The sequence below is a fragment of the Prionailurus viverrinus genome, chromosome B3, assembly GCF_022837055.1.
Source record: "Prionailurus viverrinus isolate Anna chromosome B3, UM_Priviv_1.0, whole genome shotgun sequence".
Taxonomy (NCBI): Eukaryota; Metazoa; Chordata; class Mammalia; order Carnivora; family Felidae; genus Prionailurus; species Prionailurus viverrinus.
In genome coordinates, this window is record NC_062566.1 from 25,006,762 (window position 1) to 25,033,834 (window position 27,073).

Below are 27,073 nucleotides of genomic sequence, written 5' to 3' on the forward strand. Positions count from 1 at the left end.
ATTAACAAAATTGATAAATCCCTACCCAGTTTGATCAAAAAGAAAAAGGAAATGACCCAAATAAATAAAATCAAGAATGAAGAAGGAGAGATCACAATCAAAACAGCAGAAATACAAACAATAATAATAGAACATTATGAGCAATTATATGCCAATAAAATGTCAATCTGGAAGATATGGACAAATTCCTAGAAACATATAAACTACCAAAACTGAAACAGGAAGAAATAGAAAATTTGGACAGACCCATAACTAGTGAAGAAATTGAATTAGTAATTAAAATCTCCCAAAAAACAAGAGTTCAGGGCCAGATGGCTTTCCAGGGGAAGTCTGACAAACGTTTAAGGAAGAGTTAACACCTATTCTCTTGAAGCTGTTCCAAAAAATAGAAATGGAAGGAAAACTTCCAAACTCTTTCTATGAAGCCAGCATTACCTTGATTCCAAAACCAAACAAAGATCCCTCTAAAAAGGAGAACTACAGACCAATTTCTCTGATGAAAATGGATGCAAAAATCCTCAACAAGATACTAACCAACCGGATCCAACAATACATTAAAAGAATTATTCACCATGACCAAGTGGGATTTATACCCAGGATGCAGGGCTAGTTCAATATCTGCAAAACAATCAATGTGATACATCACATCAATCAAAGAAAGGTCAAGAATCACACAATCCTCTCATAAGATGAAGAGAAAGCATTTTACAAGATACAGCATCCTTTCTTGATAAAAACCCTCAAGAATATAGGTATACAAGGATCATACCTCAAGAGCATAAAAACCATATATGAAAGACTCTCTGCTAATATCATCCTTAATGGGGAAAAACTGAGAGCTTTCCCCCTGAGGTCAAGAACACGACAGGGATGTCCACTCTCACCACTGTTATTCAACACTGTAATGGAAATCTTAGCCTCAGCAATCAGACAACACAGAGGAATAACAGGCATCTGACTCAGCAAGGAGGAAGTCAAACTTTCACTCTTCGCAGACAACATGATACTCTATATGGAAAACCCAAAAGATTCCACCAAAACACTGCTAGAACTGATCCATGAATTCAGCAAAATCAAAGCAAAGAAATTGGTTGCATTCCTATACACCAATAATGAATCAACAGAAAGAGAAATCAAGGAAAGGATCCCATTTATAACTGCACCAAACACCGTAAGATACCTAGGAATAAACCTAACCAAAGAGGTGAAAAATCTATACACTGAAAAGTATAGAAAGCTAATGAAAGAAACTGAAGAAGACAGAAAAAAATTGAAAAATATTCCCATGCTCATGGATTGGAAGAACAAATATTGTTAAAACAAATATTGTTAACACTACCCAAAGCAATCTACATATTCACTGCAATCCCTATCAAGATAACACCAGCATTCTTTACAGAGCTAGAACAAACAAGCCTAACATTTGTATGGAACCAGAAAAGACTCTGAACACCCAAAGCAATCCTGAAAAAGAACACCAAAGCTGGAGGCATCGCAATTCCGGATTTCAAGCTGTATTACAAAGCTGTAATCATCAAGACAGTATGGTACTGGCACAAAAACAGACACTCTGTTTGATGGAACAGAATAGAGAACCCAGAAATGGACCCACAAACATATAGCTAACTAATCTTTGACAAAACAGAAAAGTATGTAAAATGGAATAAAGACAGTCTCTTCAGCAAGTGGTGCTGGGAAAACTGAACAGCAACATCCAGAAAAATGAACCTTGACAACTTTCTTACACCATACACAAAAATAAACTCAAAATGGATGAAAGACCTAAACATAAGACAGGAAACCATGAAAATCCTAGAGGAGAAAGCAGGCAAAACCCTCCTTGACCTCAGCCACAGCAACTTCTTATTCAACACATCTCCAAAGGCAAAGGAAACAAAAGCAAAATGAACTATTGGGGTCTCATCAAAATAAAAAGCTTCTGCACAGTGAAGGAAACAACCAACAAAACTAAAAGGTAACCAACGGAATGGGAGAAGACATTTACAAATGACATATCAAATAAAGAGTTAGTATCCAAAACCTATAAAGAACTTAACAAGCTCAATACCCAAAAAGCAAATAATCCAGTGAAGAAATGGGCAAAAGACATGAATAGACACTTCTTCACAGAAGACATCCAGATGGTGAACAGACACATGAAAAAATGCTCAACATCACTCATCATCAAGGAAACATAAATTAAAATCTCACACCAGTCATAATGGCTAAAATAAACAACTCAGACAACAACAGATGTTGGCGAGGATGTGGAAAAAGAGGATCTCTTTTGCACTGCTGGTGGGAATGCAAATTGGTGCAGCCACACTGAAAAAAAAAACTGTACTGAGGTTCTTCGAAAAATTAAAAATAGAACCACCCTATGACCCAGTAATTGCACTACTAGGTATTTACCCAAGGGATACAGGTATGCTGCTTCGAAGGGACATGTACACCCCAATGTTTATAGCAGTGCTATCGATAATAGCCAAAGTATGGAAAGAGCCCAAATGTCCATTGACAGATGAATGGATTAAGAAGATGTGGTATATATATATACCATCAAATATTACTCAGAAATCAAAAAGAATGAAATCTTGCCATTTGCAACTACGTGGATGTAAGTAGAGGGCATTATGCTAAGCGCAATTAGCCAGTCAGAGAAAGACAAATATATGACTTTACTCATAAGAGGAATTTAAGATACAAAACAGATAAACATAAGGGAAGGGAAGCAAAAGTTATATAAAATCAAAAGGAGGGGAACAAAACATAAGAGACTCTTAAATACAAAGAACAAACTGAGGATTGCTAGAGGGGTTGTCAGTGTGGGGATGGGCTAAATGGGTAAGGGGCATTAGGGAGGACACTTGTTGGGATGATCACTGGGTGTTATACATGGGGGAATGAATCACTGGAACCCACTCCTGAAATCATTATAGCACTATATGCTAACTAACTTGGATGTAAATAAACACATGCATACAAACATACATACATAAGATAGAGTCTACAAACCATGAATACATGGAAGCTTCATTTATGTTAGAAAGTTTTGTAGACCAGTAGGAAAAAAACTGCTGTTTCAATAAAGTGTCTTAGAATAGGGTTTCCACATGGAGAAAAAAATGAAATTGGATTCCTACCTCAACCCATACAATTATGAATTCTAGGTAGATAGACTTTCCTATTACAAAAAAAAAAAAAAAAAAAAGACTACAACATTTTAAAGAATATTTTAGGACTACAGAGGCAGCTGGGTAGCTCAGTCAGTTAAGCGTCAAACTCCGGCTCAGGTCACGGTTCACGGCTTGTGGGTTCAAGCCCCACGTCGGGCTCTGTGCTGACAGCTTGGAGCCTGGAGCCTGTTTCTGATTCTGTGTCTCCCTCTCTCTCTGCCCCTAACCCACTCACACTCTGTCTCTCTGTCTCAAAAAAAGAAAAATAAAAAATAAAAATAAATTAAAATTAAAATTAAAATTAAAAAAAGAATATTTTAGAGGACTCCAGAGAGGTAAAGATTCCATGAATAAGATAAAAAAGCACAAATCACAAAGTCTGTTCAGTTATACTACACTGCAATCAAGAATTATATTAATCAGGTAGGGGGTGGTTAAATAGTTGATGGGAATTAAGGAGTGCATTTGTTGTGATGAGCACTGGGAGTTGTATGCAATTGTTTAATCACTATATTCTACACCTGAAACTAATATTACACTGTATATTAACTAACTGGAATTTAAATAAAAACTTTAAAAAAGAAAGAATTGTATTAAAAGATATCATAAAGATAGTGAAAAGGCAAGCCATAACCTACAAAAATATTTGCAACATATGTATCTGACAAAGAATTGGTATCTAGTAAAGATAACTCCTAAACATCAATAGATCCCAATACAGAAATGAACAAAGAACTTGAATAGGCACTTTACATTAAAAAAAAAAAAAAAAAAAAAAAAAAAAAGAGTAACTGGTAAGTATGAGCAAAGTTGCTCAGCCAAGATTATTACTAATCTTGGACAAAAAAGCATATTAAAACCACAAACAGCTATCTTTTCACATCCACTAAATTTGCCCCAATTAAGAGATCAGAGAATATCACATTAGAAATGTGTACAACAACCAAAAGTGACTTAGACTTGGCCATTTAAATGATTTTTCCTAGATCTTTGAATCTTAACCAAGTGATTTTAAAACGCAGCAGTGGCTGAAGATCATTTATCATAGAGTGGCAATATGCTGATTAGACTGTTTCCATCAAAATACTACCACTGTGGCTCTTGTGATTAGCCTTTTGATGCTTGATTACTTCCAAGCCTGTTCCTCTAACTTCCTATTACTTACACTCCCGATATTTTCCAAAAAACTCCCTTGCTTAAGCTAGCAAATTCTATTTCTATCAAATTTTATTTCATGCAATCAAAAACTACTGATACTTCAAGTTTCCCTTTCAATAGGAAGATTCAAAAGGTTTCTGTTTTGAGTACAATGACACAATTCCTGGAAATCAAAATTCATTACATTTCTGTATTTGTGACTCTTTCTTTAGAAAACCACATGACAGCAAATGACTTTAAGACTTGATCTGAATATCCACTCACTACAAAAAGTTCATCAGCATCAAAAGCATGATAGCAAATGAAGTACCTAGCTCTTTCTCGGGCTGCATCCTCACGGGCTTTTTCCTTTTCTTGCCTCTGTTGTTCAATTCGGGCTTCTTGTTCTTTCCTTTTCATTAACAATTCTTCTACACGGGCCTGCCGTTCTGCCTCTAGTGCTCTTTTACGTTCCTATAGTCAGAAATGTTTAAAATGTTAGAATTATGTGTAAAGTGAAAATGATTAAAGGTGGCACAGTTTTGACATAAATTTAGATATTCAAGTAGATCCTTACTACTAGGTAAACTTCACAGAATTAAAAAAAAATCAAGTATCAATGATAATCTGGTTTTCATATGCCATTTACCAGTATTACACATAATAAGTGCTCTCTGAAGCAGATACTATGTTATTCATAGTCTGTGAGAACCTAATATGTACTTTATGGTCAATCACTTCTATAGTCTTGTGTTTACAAATGGTTTCAAAAATACCAGAAAATGATGCAGAAAATGTCATGAAGGAGTTAAATGGAAAAAAAAAGAAAAACTTGTGGCAAGGAAAAAGGTATCATAATACAGCATAGTGGGTAAAAGAGTGGGCACTGGGTCAGATTCCCTGATTTTATTCCGTGATCCTATTATTTACTGGCTTAGGGACTCTGGTCTAGTTGTATTGTAACTGTGCCTTAGTTTTCTGGAAGACAAATAATAACATCACTAACATCTTCAGATATTGTAAAGAACAAATGAGGTAATACATAAAGAATACTTACCAGAGGGCCTAGCATATAGTAAATTCTCAGTAATTATTTATCATCCACAACATTAAGGCAGAAGATAATTAATTAAAATACTGTGAAGTATTATGTACTATGTACATTTTTGCCTACTAGGAGTACTTTGATAACTTTCACCATATTACTATCTGTACTGACACATTTTTTACTTGTGCACATAGTTTTATTTTTTGTGGTTGCCATTTTAAATACACTTTTTATATGAAGATTTTTTTTATAAAATTCAGAAAAATTTTCAGTCATGGTTTTTTTTTTCAGTCATGTTTTTAAAGATTTTGTTCCCATCAAAGTTCCTAATATCTTTGTTTTGTTTTGTTTCCATAAAACCATTTGTTGACATTTTTATCTTATGTCCAATGCCTTTTAGTATCTTTTTCAACATATAAATCTCCATATTTACAAGTACAGAATTATGGGTAAATTCCAAGACTATCTTGAAATTATTATTCTTTGACAAAGCAGGAAAGAACATCCAATGGAAAAAAGACAGCCTCTTTAACAAATGGTGCTGGGAGAACTGGACAGCAACATGCAGAAGGTTGAAACTAGACCACTTTCTCACACCATTCACAAAAATAAACTCAAAATGGATAAAGGACCTAAATGTGAGACAGGAAACCATCAAAACCTTAGAGGAGAAAGCAGGAAAAGACCTCTCTGACCTCAGCCGTAGCAATCTCTTACTCGACACATCCCCAAAGGCAAGGGAATTAAAAGCAAAAGTGAATTACTGGGACCTTATGAAGATAAAAAGCTTCTGCACAGCAAAGGAAACAACCAACAAAACTAAAAGGCAACCAACGGAATGGGAAAAGATATTCGCAAATGACATATCGGACAAAGGGCTAGTATCCAAAATCTATAAAGAGCTCACCAAACTCCACACCCAAAAAACAAATAACCCAGTGAAGAAATGGGCAGAAAACATGAATAGACACTTCTCTAAAGAAGACATCCGGATGGCCAACAGGCACATGAAAAGATGTTCAGCGTCGCTCCTTATCAGGGAAATACAAATCAAAACCACACTCAGGTATCACCTCACGCCAGTCAGAGTGGCCAAAATGAACAAATCAGGAGACTATAGATGCTGGAGAGGATGTGGAGAAACGGGAACCCTCTTGCACTGTTGGTGGGAATGCAAATTGGTGCAGCCGCTCTGGAAAGCAGTGTGGAGGTTCCTCAGAAAATTAAAAATAGACCTACCCTATGACCCAGCAATAGCACTGCTAGGAATTTATCCAAGGGATACAGGAGCACTGATGCATAGGGCCACTTGTACCCCAATGTTCATAGCAGCACTCTCAACAATAGCCAAATTATGGAAAGAGCCTAAATGTCCATCAACTGATGAATGGATAAAGAAATTGTGGTTTATATACACAATGGAATATTACGTGGCAATGAGAAAAAATGAAATATGGCCTTTTGTAGCAACGTGGATGGAACTGGAGAGTGTGATGCTAAGTGAAATAAGCCATAGAGAGAAAGACAGATACCATATGGTTTCACTCTTATGTGGATCCTGAGAAACTTAACAGGAACCCATGGGGGAGGGGAAGGAAAAAAAAAAAAAAAGAGGTTAGAATGGGAGAGAGCCAAAGCATAAGAGACTGTTAAAAACTGAGAACAAACTGAGGGTTGATGGGGGGTGGGAGGGAGGAGAGGGTGGGTGATGGGTATTGAGGAGGGCACCTTTTGGGATGAGCACTGGGTGTTGTATGGAAACCAATTTGTCAATAAATTTCAGAAAAAAAAAAAAAAGAAATAAAAAAAAAGAAATTATTATTCTTTGAGAAAAATGTATTATCACATCTTCATTTTCTCTTAATGATATTATTTTTCATTTCTATTATTTATTTTTCTCAAGTTTTTAATCATTTGGTGTTCATCACAGCAAATACACTCCTTAATCCCCACCACCTGTATTTCACCTATCCATTGCCCTATGCACCTCCCCTCTGGTAACCATCAGTTGGTTCTCTATAGTTAAGAGTCTGTTTCTTGGTTTTTTGTTTTTGTTTTTTATTTTCATTTTTTGCTCATTTGTTTCTTAAATTGCACATATGAGTGAAATCATATGGTATATGTCTTTCTCTGACTGCCTTATTTCACTTAGCATTATACCCTCTAGCTCCATCCAGGTCATTGCAAATGGCAAGATTTCATTCTTTGTTATGGCTGAATAATATTCCATTGTATATATACCACACCTTCTTTATCTACTCATCAGCTGGTGGGTACTTGGGCTGCTTCCGTATCTTGGCTATTGTACATAATGCTGCTATAAACATAGGGGTGCACGTTTGAATTAGTGTTTTGTATTCTTTGTGTAAAAACCCAATAGTGCAATTTGCTGGATTATAGGGTAGTTCTATTTTTAACTTTTTGAGGAACCTCTATACTGTTTTCCAGAATGGCTGCACCAGTTTGCATTCCTACCAATAGTGAAAAGAGGGTTCCTTTTTCTACACACCCTCACCAACACCTGTTGTTCCTTGTGCTGTTGATTTTAGCCATTCTGAGGGGTGTGAGGTGATATCTCATTGTCAGTTTGATTTGTATTTCCCTGATGATGAGTGATGATGAACATCTTTTCATGTCTCTGTTGGCCATCTGGATGTCATTTTTGGAAAAATGTCTTCACGTCTTGCTCATTTATTAACTGAATCATTTGATATTTGGGTGTTGTTAGTTCTTTCTATATATTGCATATTAACCCTTTGTGGATATGTCATTAACAAATACCTTCTCCCATTCCATAAACTGCCAATGCAGGTTTTTTTTTAACTGCAAATAAATGTGAGTTTAAGAGAAAACTCTTTTGCTTATATTTTCTTCATTGTAAATAATTTTCTGTGCCAGACATTGTTGTTTTTAGTCTTAAAGAGTTTTTGAGATCTTATATATAGCTAGAAAAATTTCCACATATTATTCTTAGTAATGAGAAGAGCTATAATCAATTAGTTCATGATTAGTATGCCTGACAGTAAAGAATATATTTAAAATCTAACTGTATGCCTCCAGTAGTCTGTAATCTACCACATATGCCTTCCGGAAATCAGTACATTCCCTGTAGTTCCCAATCCTTCTTTCCCTGGGCCCCCTCCAAAAAAAAGAAAGAAAAAGAAAAAGAAAAAGAGAAAGAAAAAGAGAAAGAAAAAGAGAAAGAAAAAAAGTAGGGACTTTTTAGCTTACTAGTTTAAAAAAGTTTTCTTCTGCGGGGGTAGATAGGGTTTCTTGTAGGTATGAAGTTACCATAGTGAGCTTAGTTATTAGAAGTATTCAGATGTCTCCTCAGTGTTCTCTTAAACTGCCTTAGTATTTTTTTTCTGTCATTTACTGGGCACTTACTATGCTAAACACTTTGCTAAGTATTTACCCATATTAGCAATTTTAGTATCACAACAAACTGGGGGTCTTTAAGGTAAAATGACTTGCACAAGGATGTATAAGTAGTAATTAGGAGAACCTACCATCACTGTGTTCCATTAATCATAAAGACTAGGGGCCAGGGAGAGGCTATGTGAGCTACCTGGGGAATGGGAATGAATTAAAAAAAAAAATATGTCAATACAATCAAAGGCAGAAGAAACAACAGGTGTTGGTGAGGACGTCCAGAAAGGGGCACCCTCTTACACTGTTGGTGGGAATGCAAACTGGTACATCCATTCTGGGAAACACTATGGAGGTTCCTCAAAAAGTTAAAAATAGAATTACCCTATAATTCAGCAATTGCATTATTGGGTATTTACACAAAGAAAACAAAAACACTAATTCAAACATACACCACTATCTTTATATGAGCATTATTTACAATACCCAGGATATGGAAGCAGCCCAAGTACCCATCAACTGATGAGTGGATAAAGATGTGGTATATATATATACAATGAAATATTATTCTGCCATAAAGAAGAACAAAATCTTGCCATTTGTGACAACATGGACTGAGCTTATAATGTTTAGGGAAGTTAAGTCAGTCAGAGAAAGACAAATATCATATGATTTCACTCATATGGGCAATTTAAGAAACCAAACACACAAAAGAAAGACAAAAAGAGAGAGACAAACCAATAACAGACTCTTAAGTATAGAGAACCAACTGATGGTTAACAGAGGAGAGGTGGGTGGAGGGATCGGTAAAATAGGTGGTGGGGATTAAGGAGTGCACTTGTGATGTGCGCTGGGGGATATACGAAATTATTGAATCACTATATAGTATACCTAAAACTAATATAACACTGTATGTTAACTTGAAATAAAATAAAACCTTAAAAAACTATATCATGTGAAAACACAAGTTTCACAATAAAATACAATAAACTTAGATATTAAATATAAAGAATTAAACCAGAACTTTTCATTTCATACTTTGTAAAACCAAAAGTTTCAAAAATATGCTTTCAAAAATTATAAAATGGTCTTATAAATGAAATATATGTGTATATATAATTTATGTGTATGTACAATGTAGCCAAGTTGAATGTGTAAATATAATGCCAACTTTTGATCTTATTCATATATATAACAGATACTCCAATATTGTACCAATAGATATAACTGGACTTCAAAAAATATTCAATATTTTAATTTCTGTTTTTAATATAAATGGAAAAGATAACTGGTAACTATAGCTAATGAATAAAATTATTAAGTTCAGCTCATATTTTCCTTTCTAAAATTTAAGTTTCCTAAATATAGGAAACTTTGTACCCCACATAAGCATTTTGCACAGTGCAAGAGTTCCATGAATATCTCTTAAATGAAGCATAACTTTATAAAATAATAGGCATTATAAATCTATATACACACAAATAAAGAGTATCAACCTGCAGCAAATGAGTTAGAAAGATATTTAACCCTTAAGCCTTCTGAAACCTCTGAAACCCCCCCCAAACTTTGCTTATTCCAATCAGTATTTGTTTATGGAAGCCTAAGAATGGATACTGCTACCCCTATATGCTCTTTAGGCCTACAATTTAGTGACTAGGGCAAAAGGACAGGCAGAATATCTAAGGAAATTGAACTTAAAACTAACCAATAATTTACATAACTAAAATGGCAAATTGAGAATATATGATGACAGCATATACTTAGTATTTTACTCACAAGAAAGAAGGGTCACAATTGCCTGTAACAGTTTATGGGAATGTTAAAAAGTAAAATAGTGAAAGAAAAGCAGAGGACCTTACTATTATTGCATCTACAGAATGCTTGCCATTAGTGCCTTGCACATCTACTAATGACTACCCGGTAAAAAATTTTTTTAATTATAAATAAGTTATACATTACCAGTGGGCTTTTCTTTTTAATTTTTTTAATATTTATTTATTTTTGAGAGAGAGACAGAGCATGAGCAGGGGAGGGGCAGAGAGAGAGGGACACACAGAACCCAAAGCAGGCTCCAGGCTTTGAGCTGTCAGCACAGAGCCCAACACGGGACTTGAACTCACAAACCGCGAGATCATGACCTGAGCTGAAGTAAGATGCTTAACTGACTGAGCCACCCAGGCACCCCAAAGGACTTTTCTAATATCAGTATAGGTTGACTAAACTTGATGGGTTTTTAATTTTTCATTGAAAATTAAATCCATAGGAAATTTCCAAATTTTTTAAATGTTTATTTATTTTGAGAGAGAGAGAGTGTGTGAGCAGGAGAGAGGCAGAGAGAAAGGAGAGAGAAAATCCCAAGCAGGCTCCATGCTGTCAGCACAGAGCCTGACGCAAGGCTCAATTCCACAACTGTGAGATCATGACCAGAGCTGAAATCCGATGTTCAATTTACTGAGCCACCTTGGCACCCCTTTAATTAGAAAAATAATTCTAAGCAGTCAAAACAACTTTAAAGTGCTAGTGTGTACAGGAAATTCCTTACTACTTTCAGGAAAGAACTGCTTTCCTTCTGGCTTTAATAAATGTCCCAATTTGTGAAATAAGAGTCATTATTTTGTTTTTAATGTTTATTTATTTTTGAGAGAGAGAGACACAAAGTGCAAGCAGAGAAGGGGCAGAGAGAGAGGGAGGCACAGAACCCAAAGCAGGCTGCAGGCTCTAAGCTGTCAGCAGAGCCTGACGCAGGGCTCAAACCCACAAACTGTGAGATCACAACCTGAGCTGAAGTAGGATGCTTAACCTACTGAGCTATCCAGGCGCCCCAAGAGTCATCATTTTTAAATGGAAGATAACTATATATTTCAAATCTTCAGATCTATAAAGTGAATGCAAAAAAATGAAGCTGTCTATTCAAAATATGCAATATTACTCATATATTTCCCTTCCTACCAACAGAGTTAATCTGTAGCTCATACATAGCTCTACAACACTTTTCACATTGTGTTGTATTGTTTGCCATAAGGCAAGGACTGTGTCTTAATTATATCTGAATTATTAATGCCTAATGGTTCTTCAAAAATAACACATAATTTACAAAACATAATGGTTTTTATAAAACGGTCGCAAGCAGAGAAATAGCACTCATACTGAAAAGACATCTCTTATTAAAACTTCAAATTTCCTGTTTTATTTACTCATTTAATTAGTTAATAGAGAAGCAACTTATAAATAATAAAAATAAAAACTTTTGTTGCTCCTTAGAGAAGAAAATCTTAAGTTTTTCAAACAGAATCATTGCGTATTTTTTTTAACATAAATTAGCTTAGAACTCAGATTAAAATAAGACACTGAACTGAAATCAAATAGAAATCAGGGATGAATATAGGAATGCCTGCCAATACCCACAAATAGTAGAGAATAATCAATGAACTTTTAAAAATGTATTCATATTTTAACTTCCTAAAACCACCAGTAACATAAAGAAGCAGGAGAGGCACCTGGGTGACTCAGCTCAGGTCATGATCTTGCAGTCTGTGAGTTCAAGCCCCATGTTGAGCTCTGTGCTGACAGCTCAGAGCCTGGAGCCTGCTTGGGATTCTGTGTCTTCCTCTCTCTCTGCCCTTCCCCGACTCACAATTGGTCTCTCTCTCTCTCTCTCTCACAAATAAACATTGAAAAAAAATTTTTAAAAAAGAAGCATGAAGTATTAATAACATCTCTAATCTTTAACATAACAAAGCTCTGCATGACCTGTTCCCTAACTCTAGAGAGTGTACTCTCCTATGTCTCCTGCATGGAATGCCTACTTCTCATTGTTTGCTTCTATCTTATTGTTTTCAAATCTCAGCTGAGGGACCATCTTCTCTAGGAAGCTTTACCTCACTTCTTCATCTCTTTGCCACTCTCAGTTTGAGTATGGTGTTTTCCTCTGTGCTTCCAAGAATGCCGTTGCTGTTATACTGATCCTAAAGGATTAAGATTTGTTTATATACATCTCCCCATTGAGAACAACGATGTATCCTTTTCATGTCCTTGAATCTAGCACAACATATGGCTTATAGTAGTAATTCAATAAATGATCACTGAATGAACAAATAAACATTGGTCATAATAAAGTATGTCCTCACTTATATTTGAACACTGCAAAATTTGTTCTCTACATCAAAAGTGTCAAGTCCTTATTTCTAGCTTGTACAAAGAGGTTTTCTCCTCCTCTTCCCATGGAGAAGTGCCTTGTCTTTGAAGATGTTCTCAATGGTGTGGAGACGGCCCTTGCAGCCAGCATGTAGGTGGTCATGGTTCCAGATGGAAACCTGTAGCAACACTTGACCTCAAAAGCCATCTTGGTGCTGGATTCCCTTCAGGACTTCCAGCCAAAACTGTTCAGTTTGCAGACCTATGAATAAGCTGCCCACCATGCACTCTGGGCACCACGGCCACTGCACCCATTCAGGTGACCCATGCCACCCAGGAAATCACCATGTGAGCAGTCCTTCCAGCCCATGAGGTTGGCCTTCTCATCCCTAGTGGGCTTGGCTTACTCTGGCTAGTGCTGACAAATCATAATGACACAGTTGAGAAACAGCAGAGATAGTCCAAAAGAGAGATCAAAGTACTCATGTACATAATCATATAGAATATGTAAGTGATCATACAATGTCATTATATTTAAATAATCATGTAATAGTCATATATGACAAATATACATACATACATGGTTGCATGTGGGTGCTTGTGTACGTATATATGTGTATGTATTTACACATGCACACATATATATGTAAAATACTTCCTTTTCTAAGACAAAATAAAATTACATTTGTGTTTATTTCTTTTCCTTTTTAGTTTTTCTAAACCCTGGCTGAAAAATGTAAAATATGTGTACATATATGTATATGCTTACCCATATGTATGTATGTTATATTTATGTATTTCCTATACCACTTTAGTCTCTTTAAGTGTTGGTTTTAATGTGCCATATCAACTGATAAAAGTGAGATGGTAATTGTATTTGGTTTGCAATTGAGTGGAAAAGCCATGTCATCAATAAGTCCTAAGAAATCATCCTCCTTATTAGTAAAATTGAGTATTTCTGTGCCCTCAAAATCTCTCTGTGGACCTCTACTCAAAGGCCAACTCTGCACCATACCATTAGAAGTTTCTTTTCAGTGTGAACATAACTGTAATTTATATCTTACATGTAGGTGCATGTCCACATGTGAGGATACTTTCTACCTCAAAATCATCCCCCTCCTCTAAAAACATTTATTTTTCTAATACAGTCTTTGATGCAAATATAATGTGAATTCAGAAAGCATACTTAATATGACCCAGAGCCTTAGCACATTTTTAGAATAATTTACCGCACATTTACACTTTGGCAACAAACCCCTCTTTAACAATGGGAAAACTGAGAAAGGCATTGATTTGCGAAAAACACAATCACAGGGTGCACCCTGCCTGCTGGTCTCATTGAGCTAATATATTCAACTGTGAGTTGTAAGAAAATGATGGTAATGTATACAATTTTGGGAAGGGTTGGTCATCTGTTGACTGTTGCCTCTGACTGTTGAACAGTTTTATATCTGTTCAGCAAATTCATTTCAACATTACTGATCACCCACGTATGGGTCTATTCTTTGAATTCTCCCTCACGCTGGTTGTAACATCTTACTGGATCCCTCACCAATTAATTGAGTTGAATAAAATCTTTGGCACCAGTTTAAACAAACAAACAAACAAAAATGTCAAGTCCTAAAAGAGTCTTGTGGGCAAGACTTTCTACTAAGTAAGATCTAAAATAGTTAATAAACATTAGTACAGTTCTTCCTATCCTGAAAATGGTACCTAAATTAGGGTTCACTACAGAGGTCAAGAGCCAAGCAATTAAAGTATCTGATGATACTGCCCAATAAATGACAGATGTTCCTTGTCATAAGCATAAAGATTGCCCAGTTCTGTAAAGCTACATATACTCAATCAAACACATTCCTTTTTTAAATGGAAGAAGCTTGTTCTTACAAAGCCCAATTAGAAAAGAATAGATAATAATCTGTCCAATTTAGTCCTTCATCTGGTTGAGATTAGAGATTCAGACTCTATGACTGCTATGTACTGACGAAAGCACTGATTACCTTATCTAAAGGGGTACACATTGTCTTTTGGCAATCAGACCTCATATTTCCACAGTGCTATACTAAATTAGGCACCCTTGGGTCAGAGATTAGGTGTCACTCCATTTTGGATCATCAGCACCTAGCTCAGAACCTAGAATACGGCAGGTGCTCAATAACTGCTTGCCGAATAAATTCTACCTGAACAGCTTCATCACGTGCTTGTTTTTCTTCCTGTCTTCGCTGACGTTCTTCCTGTAATTCATTAAGCCTTTGCTCGTATTCCTTCAATTTTGATAAGACATCATGGCGCTTATTCTGGGCTTCAAGGGTATTTATGAAGGCAATTTCGTTTACCTTCAATAAAAACAAAGAAAAGGAGTTTCAAATCAAGTTAATTCTAAGACACACCACAAAAATAAGAAACCCCACAGCAGTCATTATATAAAAATATAAACCACTAATAAGGAAGAAAACAAAAATTAAATATGGGTCTTTTCCTTTAATATTTACCTCAAAATGGATAATAATCCAGTGTATATAACAAATCCATTGGCCTTAGTAAGGAGTAATTTAGAATAAAGATCTGCCAATGAAATAGCTTTAGGTCAAGAAACGAATTAAGATTCTTACAAAAAACATCTTGTGAAGTTCTACTTATTTCATTATGATTGCAATTATATAAATTACATTAAGACTTAAGTAGGTACGTACATGTTTTTCTAATGAGTTTGAGAAGACAAAACTTAAAGTGAGCATCACATCATTTTCCTTCAACATATACCAAATGCGTGACAATTAGGAACAAGGTAGTGGAAAATACACTACACCTCGACTTCACATATATTGATACTTTCCAGCCAGGTTTTGCTAGAAAGTGAAGTTTTATGAGTAAAGTTTAGCTAAAGATAAAGCAGGGAAATGTCAGTTGGGATCAAATTTCTCATTCTTGAAAGCCAGAGGGAAGGTATGCTGCAGTGAAAATGATGGACTAAAACAGGGAAGTAAACACCGGGACTGACTCTGACAGAAGAACAGACTCCAGGAATCCATGCTGAATGGAATAAAACCTACCACTAGATAAGTTATACATCTCAGACAAGAATTTGAATACAGTTCTAACCAAGGTTTCCCACTTATCTTGCCACGTGGCCACTTTTTTAAGTAGGATAATAACATAACCATCCCTCAAACTGTACTAAAAGTATAAGGCAAACAGCAGTACTGAAGGAAAATGAATCATACTGTATCAGGGCTCACACATTAAGCATAATCAAGATGAAAGAAAAAGAAATGGGACTTAATGTTCTAGACAAAAATAAGTAAAATAAAATTAGAAAAGTGAGCAAAAGTTAAGTAATTTCAATCTGTGATGTTGGTCAAAGGGTACAAAGTCTCAATGATGGAAGATGAATAAGTTTTAGAGACGTGCAGCATGATCATGACACTTAACAATACTGTATTCTTGAAATGTGCTAAGAAGAGAGATCTTAAATCTTTTCAGCACATATGCAAACATACAAATGATAACTAAGGAGAGGTGATAGATATGTTAATTAGCTGGGTTGTGATCATTCCACAATGTGTATGTATATTAAAACATCGAGTTGTAAACCTTAATATATATAATTTTGATGTGTCAATGATATTTCAATAAAGCTATAAATAAATAATAGATAAGAAGTTAACTAGAAACTAAAAAACCCCATCTGAAAGAAAATAAAACCCACGAAACACCAGAAAATACCCTAGGCAAACTTTGTAATATAGAAGTTAACAAAAACCTGAATTTAAAGGTAGAAAAAAATGACAAAACAACATAACAATAAAAGATTAGAAAGCTAAGGAAACAAACTGAGGACAAAAGTAACACCATCATAGAATTAACTGAATTAGAACAAGCATGGAACAAATAAAGATGGCAAAAAAATAAATCGCTAAGTCTTTTGATAAGTTAATGCAGAATTTAAAAACGAAAATTTATGTATCAGTAACAAGCTTTTAATATAAAGAACAAATGAAGATGGCCTAATATAAGCATGAATAACATCTATAATTAAAAAAGACAAAAGAAAATATTGCAACATATAATACAAAAAATTTTCCATGAAAAAAAAGCAAATTGAGAACTTAAAGAAGCCATGTTGTCATGAAAAATTTTCAGAAAATCAGTACCAAGAATATCCATATTAAATTACAAAACACTAAGGAAAAAGAATAACTCTTCTAAGCTTCTAAGCAGTAAATGCAAATCACCTATAAGAAGAGGGAAAAAAAAAAAATCAGTTGGGCCTCAGGCTTCTCCCCAGAAGTAGTTAATGCTAAAAGAAAATAAAACCTACAAAATTTTGAAGGAAAACCATTTTGAACTATGTATCTGATCTCTAGCCAAAATGTATTCATATAGAAATGCCACACAGCCCAGGGCAACTGGGTGGTTCGGTCAGTTAAAAGTCCGGCTCCATTTTGGCTCAGGTCATGATATCATGGTTCCTGAGATCGAGCTCCGTGTTGGGTTCTGTGCTAACAGCAGGAAGCTTGCTTGGAATTCTCTCTCCCTCTCCCTCTCTGCCCCTCCCCCACTCACACATGTGTGCCTTCTCTCAAAAATATATAAACTTTAAAACTATTAAATTTTTTTAACGTTTATTTATTTTTGAGAGAGAGGGAGACAGAGAGAGAGAGAGAATGCAAGCAGGGGTGGGAAGACAGGGGGAGATAGAATCTGAAAGACTCCAGGCTAGGAGCTGTCAGCACAAAGCCCAACACAGGGCTCGAACCCATGAACCATGAGATCGTGATCTGGGCCGAAGTCAGACACCCAACCAACTGAGCCACCCAGGCGCCCCAAGACTAGCTTATCTTTTAAAACAACAACAGTAACAACAGTGAATCAAACTATATGATCAAAACTTTTCCAAGTCTAAATGAATGGGAAACTAGGGATATCATTATCTGAAATATGTATTTCAGGAAGTAGATGGTTTGGAAGATAGAGGTGGTGAGCTGATGAGTTCCACTGAAAGCCATCACCAAGCAATAGATAACTGAATCCAAAGATCAACTGTGCCCCTACAAAACAAGTCTCAGAAAGACTGAAGTCATGCCATGCATCTTTTCTGATCAAACTCTATGAAATTAGAACTCAACCACAAGAAAAAAATCTAGAAAAAACACAAATACTACAGAAGTTAAATAACATACTACAAAAAAATGAATGGGTCAACCAAGAAATCAAAGAGGAAATCAAAAAACCTGGAGATAGGGGCGCCTGGGTGGCTCAGTCGGTTAAGCGTCCGACTTCAGCTCAGGTCACGATCTCGCGGTCCATGGGTTCGAGCCCCGTGTCGGGCTCTGGGCTGATGGCTCAGATCCTGGAGCCTGCTTCCGATTCTGTGTCTCCCTCTCTCTCTGACCCTCCCCCGTTCATGCTCTGTCTCTCTCTGTCTCAAAAATAAATAAAAAATGTTAAAAAAATTTTTTAAAAAACAAAACAAACAAACAAAAAAAAAAACCTGGAGATAAATGAAAACAGGACAGTCCAAAATCTTGGGATATAGAAAGAGCTATTTTAGGAGGGAAGTTTAAAGAAATACAGGCCTATCTCAATAAGTAAGAAAAACCTCAAATAACCTAACCTTCTGCCTAAAGGAGCTAGAAAAAGAACAACAAACAAAATTCAAAGCCAGTAGAAGGAATGAAATAATAAAGATTGCGGCAGAAATAAATTCAATAAAAACCAAAAAAAAAAAAATCAGAACAAAACAAAACACAGAACAGAGTAATGAAACCAGGAGCTCATTGTTTGAAAACATTATCAAAATTGGTAAACCTTTAAGCCAGACTCATCAGAAAAAAGAAAAAAAAAAAAAAAGGACCACACTGGACAATCTCGAAGAAATGGATAAATTCCTAGAAACCTATAACCTGCCAAAACTCAATCAGGAAATAATGAAAATTTGAACTGACAGATTACAGGCAATGAAATTTAAGCATTTAAGTAAGGATTAAAACCTGTACTTCTCAAACTATTCTAAAAAAAACAGAAGAGTTAAAAAAGCTTCCAAATTCATTCCATGAGGCCAGAATTACCCTGTTACCAAAACCAATACCAGACAATACAAAAAAAGAGAACAGGGGAGTATCTCTGATGAACACACATGCAAAAATCTTCAACAAAATATTAGTGAATCCAACAATACATTAAAAATATCATTCACCACGATCAAGTGGGATTTATTCCTGGGATGGAAGAATGGTTCAATATTCACAAATCAGGGGCACCTGGGTGGCTCAGTTAGTTAAGCAACCGACTTTAGCCCAGGTCATGATCTTGAGGTCCGTAGGTTCGAGCCCCACATCAGACTCTGTGCTGACAGCTCACAGTCTGGAGCCTGCTCAGGATTCTCTGTCTCCCTCTCTCTCTGCCCCTCCTCCTGCTCACACTCTGTCTCTCAAAAATAAATAATAAACATTAAAAAAAAAGCCTCAATATTCACAAATCAATTAACGTGATACATCACATCAACAAAAGAAAGAATAAAAACTGTATGATCATTTCAAAAGATGAAGAAAAAGCATTTGATAAAGTACAATATCCACTTGTAACAAAAACTCTCAACACAGTAGTTTTACAGGGAATATACCTCAACATAATAAAGGCCATCTATGAAAAACCTACAGCTAACATCATACTCAATGGTGAAAAGCTAAGGTCAGGAACAAGACGGGATGTCTACTCTCACCACTTTTATTCAACATAGACCTGGAAGTCTTAGCCACAGGAATCAGGCAACAAAAAGAAATAAAAGGCATCCAAATTGGTAAGGAAAAATTGTAACATTCACTACTTGCAGATAACATGATACTACATATAGAAAACCCTAAAGACTCCACAAAAAGAACTACTAGAACTGATAAATGAATTCAGTAAGGTCACAGGATACAAAATCAATACATAGAAATCCATTGAATTTCTATACACGAAGAATTTCTATGAAGTAGCAGAAAAATAAATTAAGAAAATAATCTCATTTATAAGTGTACCACAAATAATAAAATACCTGGTAATAAACTTAGCCAAAAAGGTGAAAGACCTTCTGAAAACTATAAAATAGTGATAAATTGAAGATGACACAAACGGAAAGATAGTCCATGCTCATGGATTGGGAGAAAAAATATTGTTCAAATGCCCTTATTACCCAAAGCAATCTACAGATCTTATGCAATCACTATCAAAATACCAACAGCATTTTTAATAGAACTAGAACAAATAACCCTAAAATGTGTATGTAACCACATCAGGTCTCAGATAAACAAAGCAATCTTGAAAAAAAAGAATGAAACTGGAGATACCACAATCCCAGATTTCTAGGTATAATATAAAGCTGTAGAAATCAAAACACTATGGTACAAATACACACACACACACACACACACACACACACACACACACACACACAAAAACCACACAGATCAGTAGAACAGAAGACAGAGCCCAGAAATAAACCCATGATTATACAATGGAACCAAGAATATACATTGGAAAAAAGAGTCTCTTCAACAAATGGTGCTGGAAACTGGACAGCTACATGCTAGCAAATGAAACTGGACCACTTTCTTCCAAACTCAAGATTAAAGACCTAAATGTAAGACCTGAAACCATAAAAATTCTAGAGGAGAGTATAGGGAATAACTTCTCTGATATCAGTTGTGGTAACATTTTTCTAAATATACTTCCCAAGGGAAGGGAAATAAAAACAAAAATAAACTATTGGAACTATATCAAATTTAAAAGCTTCTCAAAGAAATCTATACATTTAATCCAAACCCTATCAAAATACCACCAGCATTTTTCACAGAGCTTGAACAAACAATCCTAAAATTTGCATGGAACCACAAACACCCCAAATACCCAAAGCAATCTTGAAAAAGAAATGCAAAGCTGGAAGCATCACAATTTTGGATTTCCAGTTATATTACAAAGCTAAAGTGATGAAGACAGTATGGTACTGGCACAAAAATAGACACATAGATCAATAGAACAGAATAGAAAACCCAGAAATGAACTCACTATATGGGTAATTAATCTTCAATAAAGCAGGAAAGAGAATCCAATGGAAAAAAGACAGTCTCTTCAACAAATGGTACTGGGAAAACTGGACAGCAACATGCAAAAGAATGAAACTGGACCACCTCCTTACACCATACACAAACACAAATTCAAAATGGATGAAAAACCTGAATGTGAGAGCTGAAAAACCATAAAATTCTTAGTAGAGAACACAGGCAATAACCTCTTTGACACCAGCCACAGCAACGTCCTACTAGATACATTTCCCAAGGCAAGGAAAACAAAAGCAAAAATAAACTCTGGGATCTCATCAAAATAAAAAGCTTCTGTACAGTGAAGAAAACAATCAATAAAGCTAAAACACAACCTATGGAATGGGAGAAGATATTTGGAAATGACATCTCTGATAAAGGGTTACTATCCAAAACATATTAAAAACTTACAAAATTCAACATCCAAAAAATGAATACCTCAATTAAAAAGTGGGCAGAGGACATGAATAGGCATTTTTTCCAAAGAAGACATCCAGATGGCCAACAGACACATGAATAGATGCTCAACATCACTGATCATCAGGGAAATACAAATCAAAACTACAAGGAGAAGCACCTCACACCTGTCAGAATGGCTAACATCAACAACACAAGAAATAATAGATATTCACAAGATTGTGGAGAAAGCAGAACCCTCTTGCACTGTTGGTGGGAATATAAACTGGTGCAGCCACTTTGGAAGACAGTATGGAGATTCCCCAAAAAGTTAAAAATAGAACTACCCTACAACCCAGCAATTATGCTACTAGGTATTTACCCAAAGAATACAAAAATACTAATTCAAAGGGATATGTGCACCACAATGCTTATAGCAGCATTATGTACAATAGCCAAATACAGTAACAGCCCAGTGTCCACAGACTGATAAATGGATAATGAAGATGTGATGTATATAGGGAAAATGGAATATTACTCAACCATAAATAAGAATAAAATCTTGCCATCTGCAATGACATGGATGGAACTAGAGAGTATTATGTTAGGTGAAAATAAGTCAGAGAAAGACAAATACCAAATTACTTCACTCATATGTGGAATTTAAGAAACAAAACAAATGAGAAAAGGAAAAAAAAAACAGATAAAGTGAGAGAGACAAAGAAACAGATTCTAAATTATAGAGAACAGACAGTTACTAGAGGGGAGGATGGGTAGAGGGATGGGTGAAACAGGTGATGGGGAATAAGGAGTGCACTGGTTGTGATGAGCACCAGGTATTGTATGCAAGTGTTGAATCACTATGTTGTACACCTGAAACTAATATTACACAGTATGTTAATTGGAATTTAAATAAAAACTTAAATAAGAAAAACCAAAAGCTTCTGCAAAGCAAACAACAAAACTAAAAGACAACCTACTGAATGGTAGAAGATATTTGCAAATGACATATCCAAAAAAGGGTTAATATCCAATATACACAGGAATTCATACAACATCCCCAAAAACAAATAATCTAATTAAAAACTGGGCAGAAGACATGAACAGACATTCTTCCAAAGAAGACATACAACATGGCCAACAGACATATGAAAAGTTGTTCAACAGCACTAATATTCAGGGATACACAAATGAAAACCACAATGAGATATCACCTCACACCTGTCACAAAGGTTAAAATCAAAAACACAAGAAGCAACAAGTGTTGGAGAGGATGTGGAGAAAAAGGAACCCTCCATTCACTGTTCGTGGGAGTGTAAACTGGTATAGCCACTGTGGAAAACAGCATGGAGGTTCCTCAAAAAATTAAAAATTACCATATGATCCAGTAATCCTAGTACTGGGTATTTACCCAAAGAATCTGAAAACACTGATTCAAAAAGATATATGTACTCTTATGTTCACTGCAGCATTTTTTACAGTATCTAAATTATGGAAGCAACCCAAGTGTCCACTGATAGATGAATAGGTAAAGGATATGTAGTATTTATATACAATGGAATATTATTCAGCCATAAAAAGGATTGAAACCTCGCCATTTGCAACAGCATGGATGGATCCAGAGGGTATTATGCTAAGTGAAAGTAGTCAGAAAAAGATAAATACTATATGATTTCACTTATATGTGGAATTTAAGAAACAAAGCAAATGAAAAAAAGAGAGAAACAAAAAACAGACACTTAGAGAACAATCAGGTGGCTGCCAGAGGGCAGCTGGGTAGGGGAATAGGGGAAACATGTGAAGGGGATTAAAAGTACACTTATCATGATGAGCAGTGAGTAATGTATAGAATTGTTAAACCACTATATTGTACACCTGAAATTATTGTACACCTGTATGTTATTTAAATGGGAATTAAAATTCAAAAGAAATATTCCCAAACATCAAAAGAAATAAAAAATAAAGATTAGGGGTTGGGGCTAAAGATGCAAATCTAGAAGTCACTAGAGAGATGATAGTTGAAGCAAGATAATGATTATCATACTCGAGGAAAAGAACAAGTGAAATGGGCTGAAGTCAGTAAAACTTAGGCATCAAATGAAAAAGGAAAGACAGGGGGTGCCTGGGTGGCGCAGTCGGTTAAGCGTCCGACTTCAGCCAGGTCACAATCTCGCGGTCCGTGAGTTCGAGCCCCACGTCAGGCTCTGGGCTGATGGCTCAGAGCCTGGAGCCTGTTTCCGATTCTGTGTCTCCCTCTCTCTCTGCCCCTCCCCCGTTCATGCTCTGTCTCTCCCTGTCCCAAAAATAAATAAACGTTGAAAAAAAAAATTTAAGAAAAAGGAAAGACAGTAAAGGATTAGTTAGAAAACAAAGAAAATCAAGGTAGTGCAGAATATTCTAGAAAATGTTATTTCACAGGATTCATAATGGAAAGATTCAGAAAAGTCTTTTAAACTTAGTGATAACATTCTATACTACAGTGATACTATTCTATGTATGTATTCTATGTATAGCATAGAGGGAAAATGGTATTATAAAAAATTCAAGAAGATATGGGTGATGAGGTGGTGAAAATCAGCTCAGCCCACTCTTTCCAAGGAATCTGCAGATTCACAAAAGGCCAGAATAGATAATCTGCAGAACTGGAGTATACAAGTAGGTAGTCTAGAGGAAAAAAAGCAAAGGAGCAGGCACAAGAAGTAATGAAGCAAATTCAAAGAGCAGGCAAGAGGACACAGCACATGGAAGAGGGCTACTGCCAGAAATCAGGAAAAGGAGATCTATTCCTCATAAAAAAGTCTACTGTAATAGTCTACTGTAAAAGTCTACTGTAATAATGAGTAGATGTTGCAAGTGAAAAAATCGGGTCCTGATTAATGTAGGTTATAATAATAGTCACTATCAACTAAACAGTGGATGTTTTGTTTTCAACCATGTATATATATACCCCAAAAATAAGGAATTTGAAATGACTATTAACTTACTTCACAAACTCACAGAAGGTGTATATGAGATAAAAATTATATCTTGATTATATAACAGGACTAAAATGAATATATTTGGTACATGTCTCAAGGAAATTACATTTCTAGTAGACCTTAAGAATATTTTTAAGGCCAGAAAAAGCAACCACCTTAAACAACTAAAAAATTAGGGAAATACATAAAACATACCAAACTCAATTAATGTAATACAGAAAATATCAAGAGAACAAAAACTATATTATTTTGCAGTAGATGCAGAAAAGCATTTGACAAAATCCAACATCCTTTTATGATACAAACATGCAACAAAATAGGAATAAAAAGGAACTTCCTCAATCTGATGAAAGGCATCTATGAAAACCCCACACCTAACATCATACTTTATGATAAAAGACTAAATACTTCCTCTAAAGACTGGGAATAAGACAAGGATGTCATGTCCACATTTACCACTTCAACACTGTATTTCAGGTTCTACCTAGAACAAAAAGCAAGAAAAACAAATCAAAGACATCCAGGTTGGAAAAGAAGTAAAAGTGTATCTATTTGCAGATAACATGATCTTGGAGACAGAAAATCCTAAAGAATCCACTAAAAAGCTATTAGAACTAAAGAGCCAGTCCAAACAAAGCTGTAAGAAACATGATCAACATATAAAATTCAACTCTATTTCTGTACACGAGCAGTAAACAATCTGAAAATGAAGTTAAGAAAACAATTTCATTCTGTTTGATCCCTGAGAAATATTCCAGTGTGTGTGTGTGTGTGTGTGTGTGTGTGTGTGTGTGTGTGTGTGTATGTATATGTATATATATATCCACCCACATCTTCCTTATCCATTCATCAGTCAACGGACATTTGGACTCTTTCCATAATTTGGCTATTGTTGATAGTACTGCTACAAACACTGGTGTGCATGTGCCCCTTCGAATCAGCATCTTGGTATCCTTCGGACAAATACGTAGTAGTGCAATTGCTGGGTCATAGGGTACAATGTGGATGGAACTACAGCGTATTATGGTAAGCAAAATAAGTCAAAGAAAGACAAATATTACATGATTTCACTCAGGTGGAATTTAAGAAATACAACAGATGGGGGAGAAAGAAAAATAACATAAAAACAGAGAGGAAGGCAAACCATAAAAGACTCTTAAATGCAGAGAACAACTGAGGGTTGCTGGAGGGGTGGTGGGGCAGGGATGGGCTAAATGGGTGATGGGCATTAAGGAGGGCACTTGTTGGGAGGAGCACTGGGTGTTACATGTAAGTGATGAATCACTAAATTCTACTCCTGAAACCAATACTACACTACATATTAACTTGGAAATAAATAAATAAACAAATAAATAAAATGAGACAAGATTAAAAAAAAGAAAACAATTCCAATCTGCAATCACATCTATAAGAGTACATACTCAGGAATAAATTTAAATGAGTTGAAAAACTTTTTGCATACTAAAAACTTCAAAGCACTAAAGAGACATGTATCAATGTAACAGGATATTATAACAGTAATCAAGATAAAATGGCATTGGCATAAAAAAAGGCATCGAGACAAATGAAACAGAATAGAAACAAACCCATCCAGTATATGGCAAATAGCTTTCAACAAGGGTCCTAAGGCAATTCAATGTAAAAAGGACAATCTTTTCAACTGGTACTTGAATATTAGATATCCCTATGAAAATATGAACCTCAACCCTATCTTGCACCAGATACAAAATTTAATTCAAAAGAGGACACAGATGTCATTGTAAAATTTAAAACTCCTACAAAAAAATTAAGAGAAAATCTTAGTGACCTTAAATTCAGGTAAAGATTTTTTAAATAGGACACAAAAGACACATGGTACAGAAAAAAAAAAGTTAATATATTGGACTTGATCAATTTTTAAAACTTCAAAAGATACTTTTAAGAAAAAGAAAAGGCAATCCAAGGTCTGTGAGGAAGTATTTGCAAAACATAGATCTTAGTATCTAAAATACATAAAGTCCTCTAAGAAATCTTTTCATTTGTGACAATGTGGATAAAACTGGAGGGCAATATGCTAAGTTAAATGAACAAGATAAGGAAAGACAAATGCTGCACGGTATCACTTAAATATGGAATCTAAAAAAAAAGTTGAACTCATAAAAATAGAGAGTAGAAATGTGGCTGCCAGGGGCTAAGGGTAGAGAAAGAAATAGGGAGAGGTTAGTAAAAAGGTATAAACTTTCAGTTATAAGAAGAATAAGTCCTGAAGATCTAATGCATAACACAGTAACTACAGTTGATAACACTAATTGAAATATGCTAAGAGAATAGAACTTAAATGTTCTCTCGCTCACAGACATGCATAAAAGATAAACATGTGAGGTGATGGATGCATTATTTAACCTGATGAGGGGAATCCTTTCACAATGTATATGGATATCAAATCATCTTGTTGTATACTTTATATACCTTACCATTTGTCAATTATACCTCAGTAAAGCTGAAAAAACTCAACAATAAAACAATCCAACTTTAATAAATGTACAAGATATTTGAACAAACATTTCACCAAACAAGAGCTAAAGATATGAAATAAGCACATGAAAAGATGTTCAAAAATGAAAATTAAAACCAAATGAGATACTGTACACACATAGTAAACTTACGTGGCTAAAATTACAGTGTGTAATCATGTCAAATGTTGGTGAGAATGTGGTTAATTAGAACCCTCATCCACCGCTGGTAAGAATGTCTACTACTACAAAAATCCCC

The 27,073-nt window shown here is 35.3% G+C and overlaps 1 protein-coding gene across 7 annotated transcripts in view; it reads right to left on the bottom strand.

Annotated features, from left to right (window-relative positions):
- The window catches only part of SCAPER (S-phase cyclin A associated protein in the ER), a 532,470-nt gene that overhangs the window by 361,813 nt on the left and 143,584 nt on the right, over positions 1–27,073 (bottom strand). For all 7 annotated transcript variants that reach the window (XM_047863178.1, XM_047863179.1, XM_047863174.1 and 4 more), the window contains 2 exons: positions 15,045–15,200; positions 4,645–4,787 (listed from right to left, as the gene is read on the bottom strand). In XM_047863178.1, the coding sequence (XP_047719134.1) occupies positions 4,645–4,787; positions 15,045–15,200 (299 nt within the window). The remainder of the gene's footprint in view (positions 1–4,644; positions 4,788–15,044; positions 15,201–27,073) is intronic.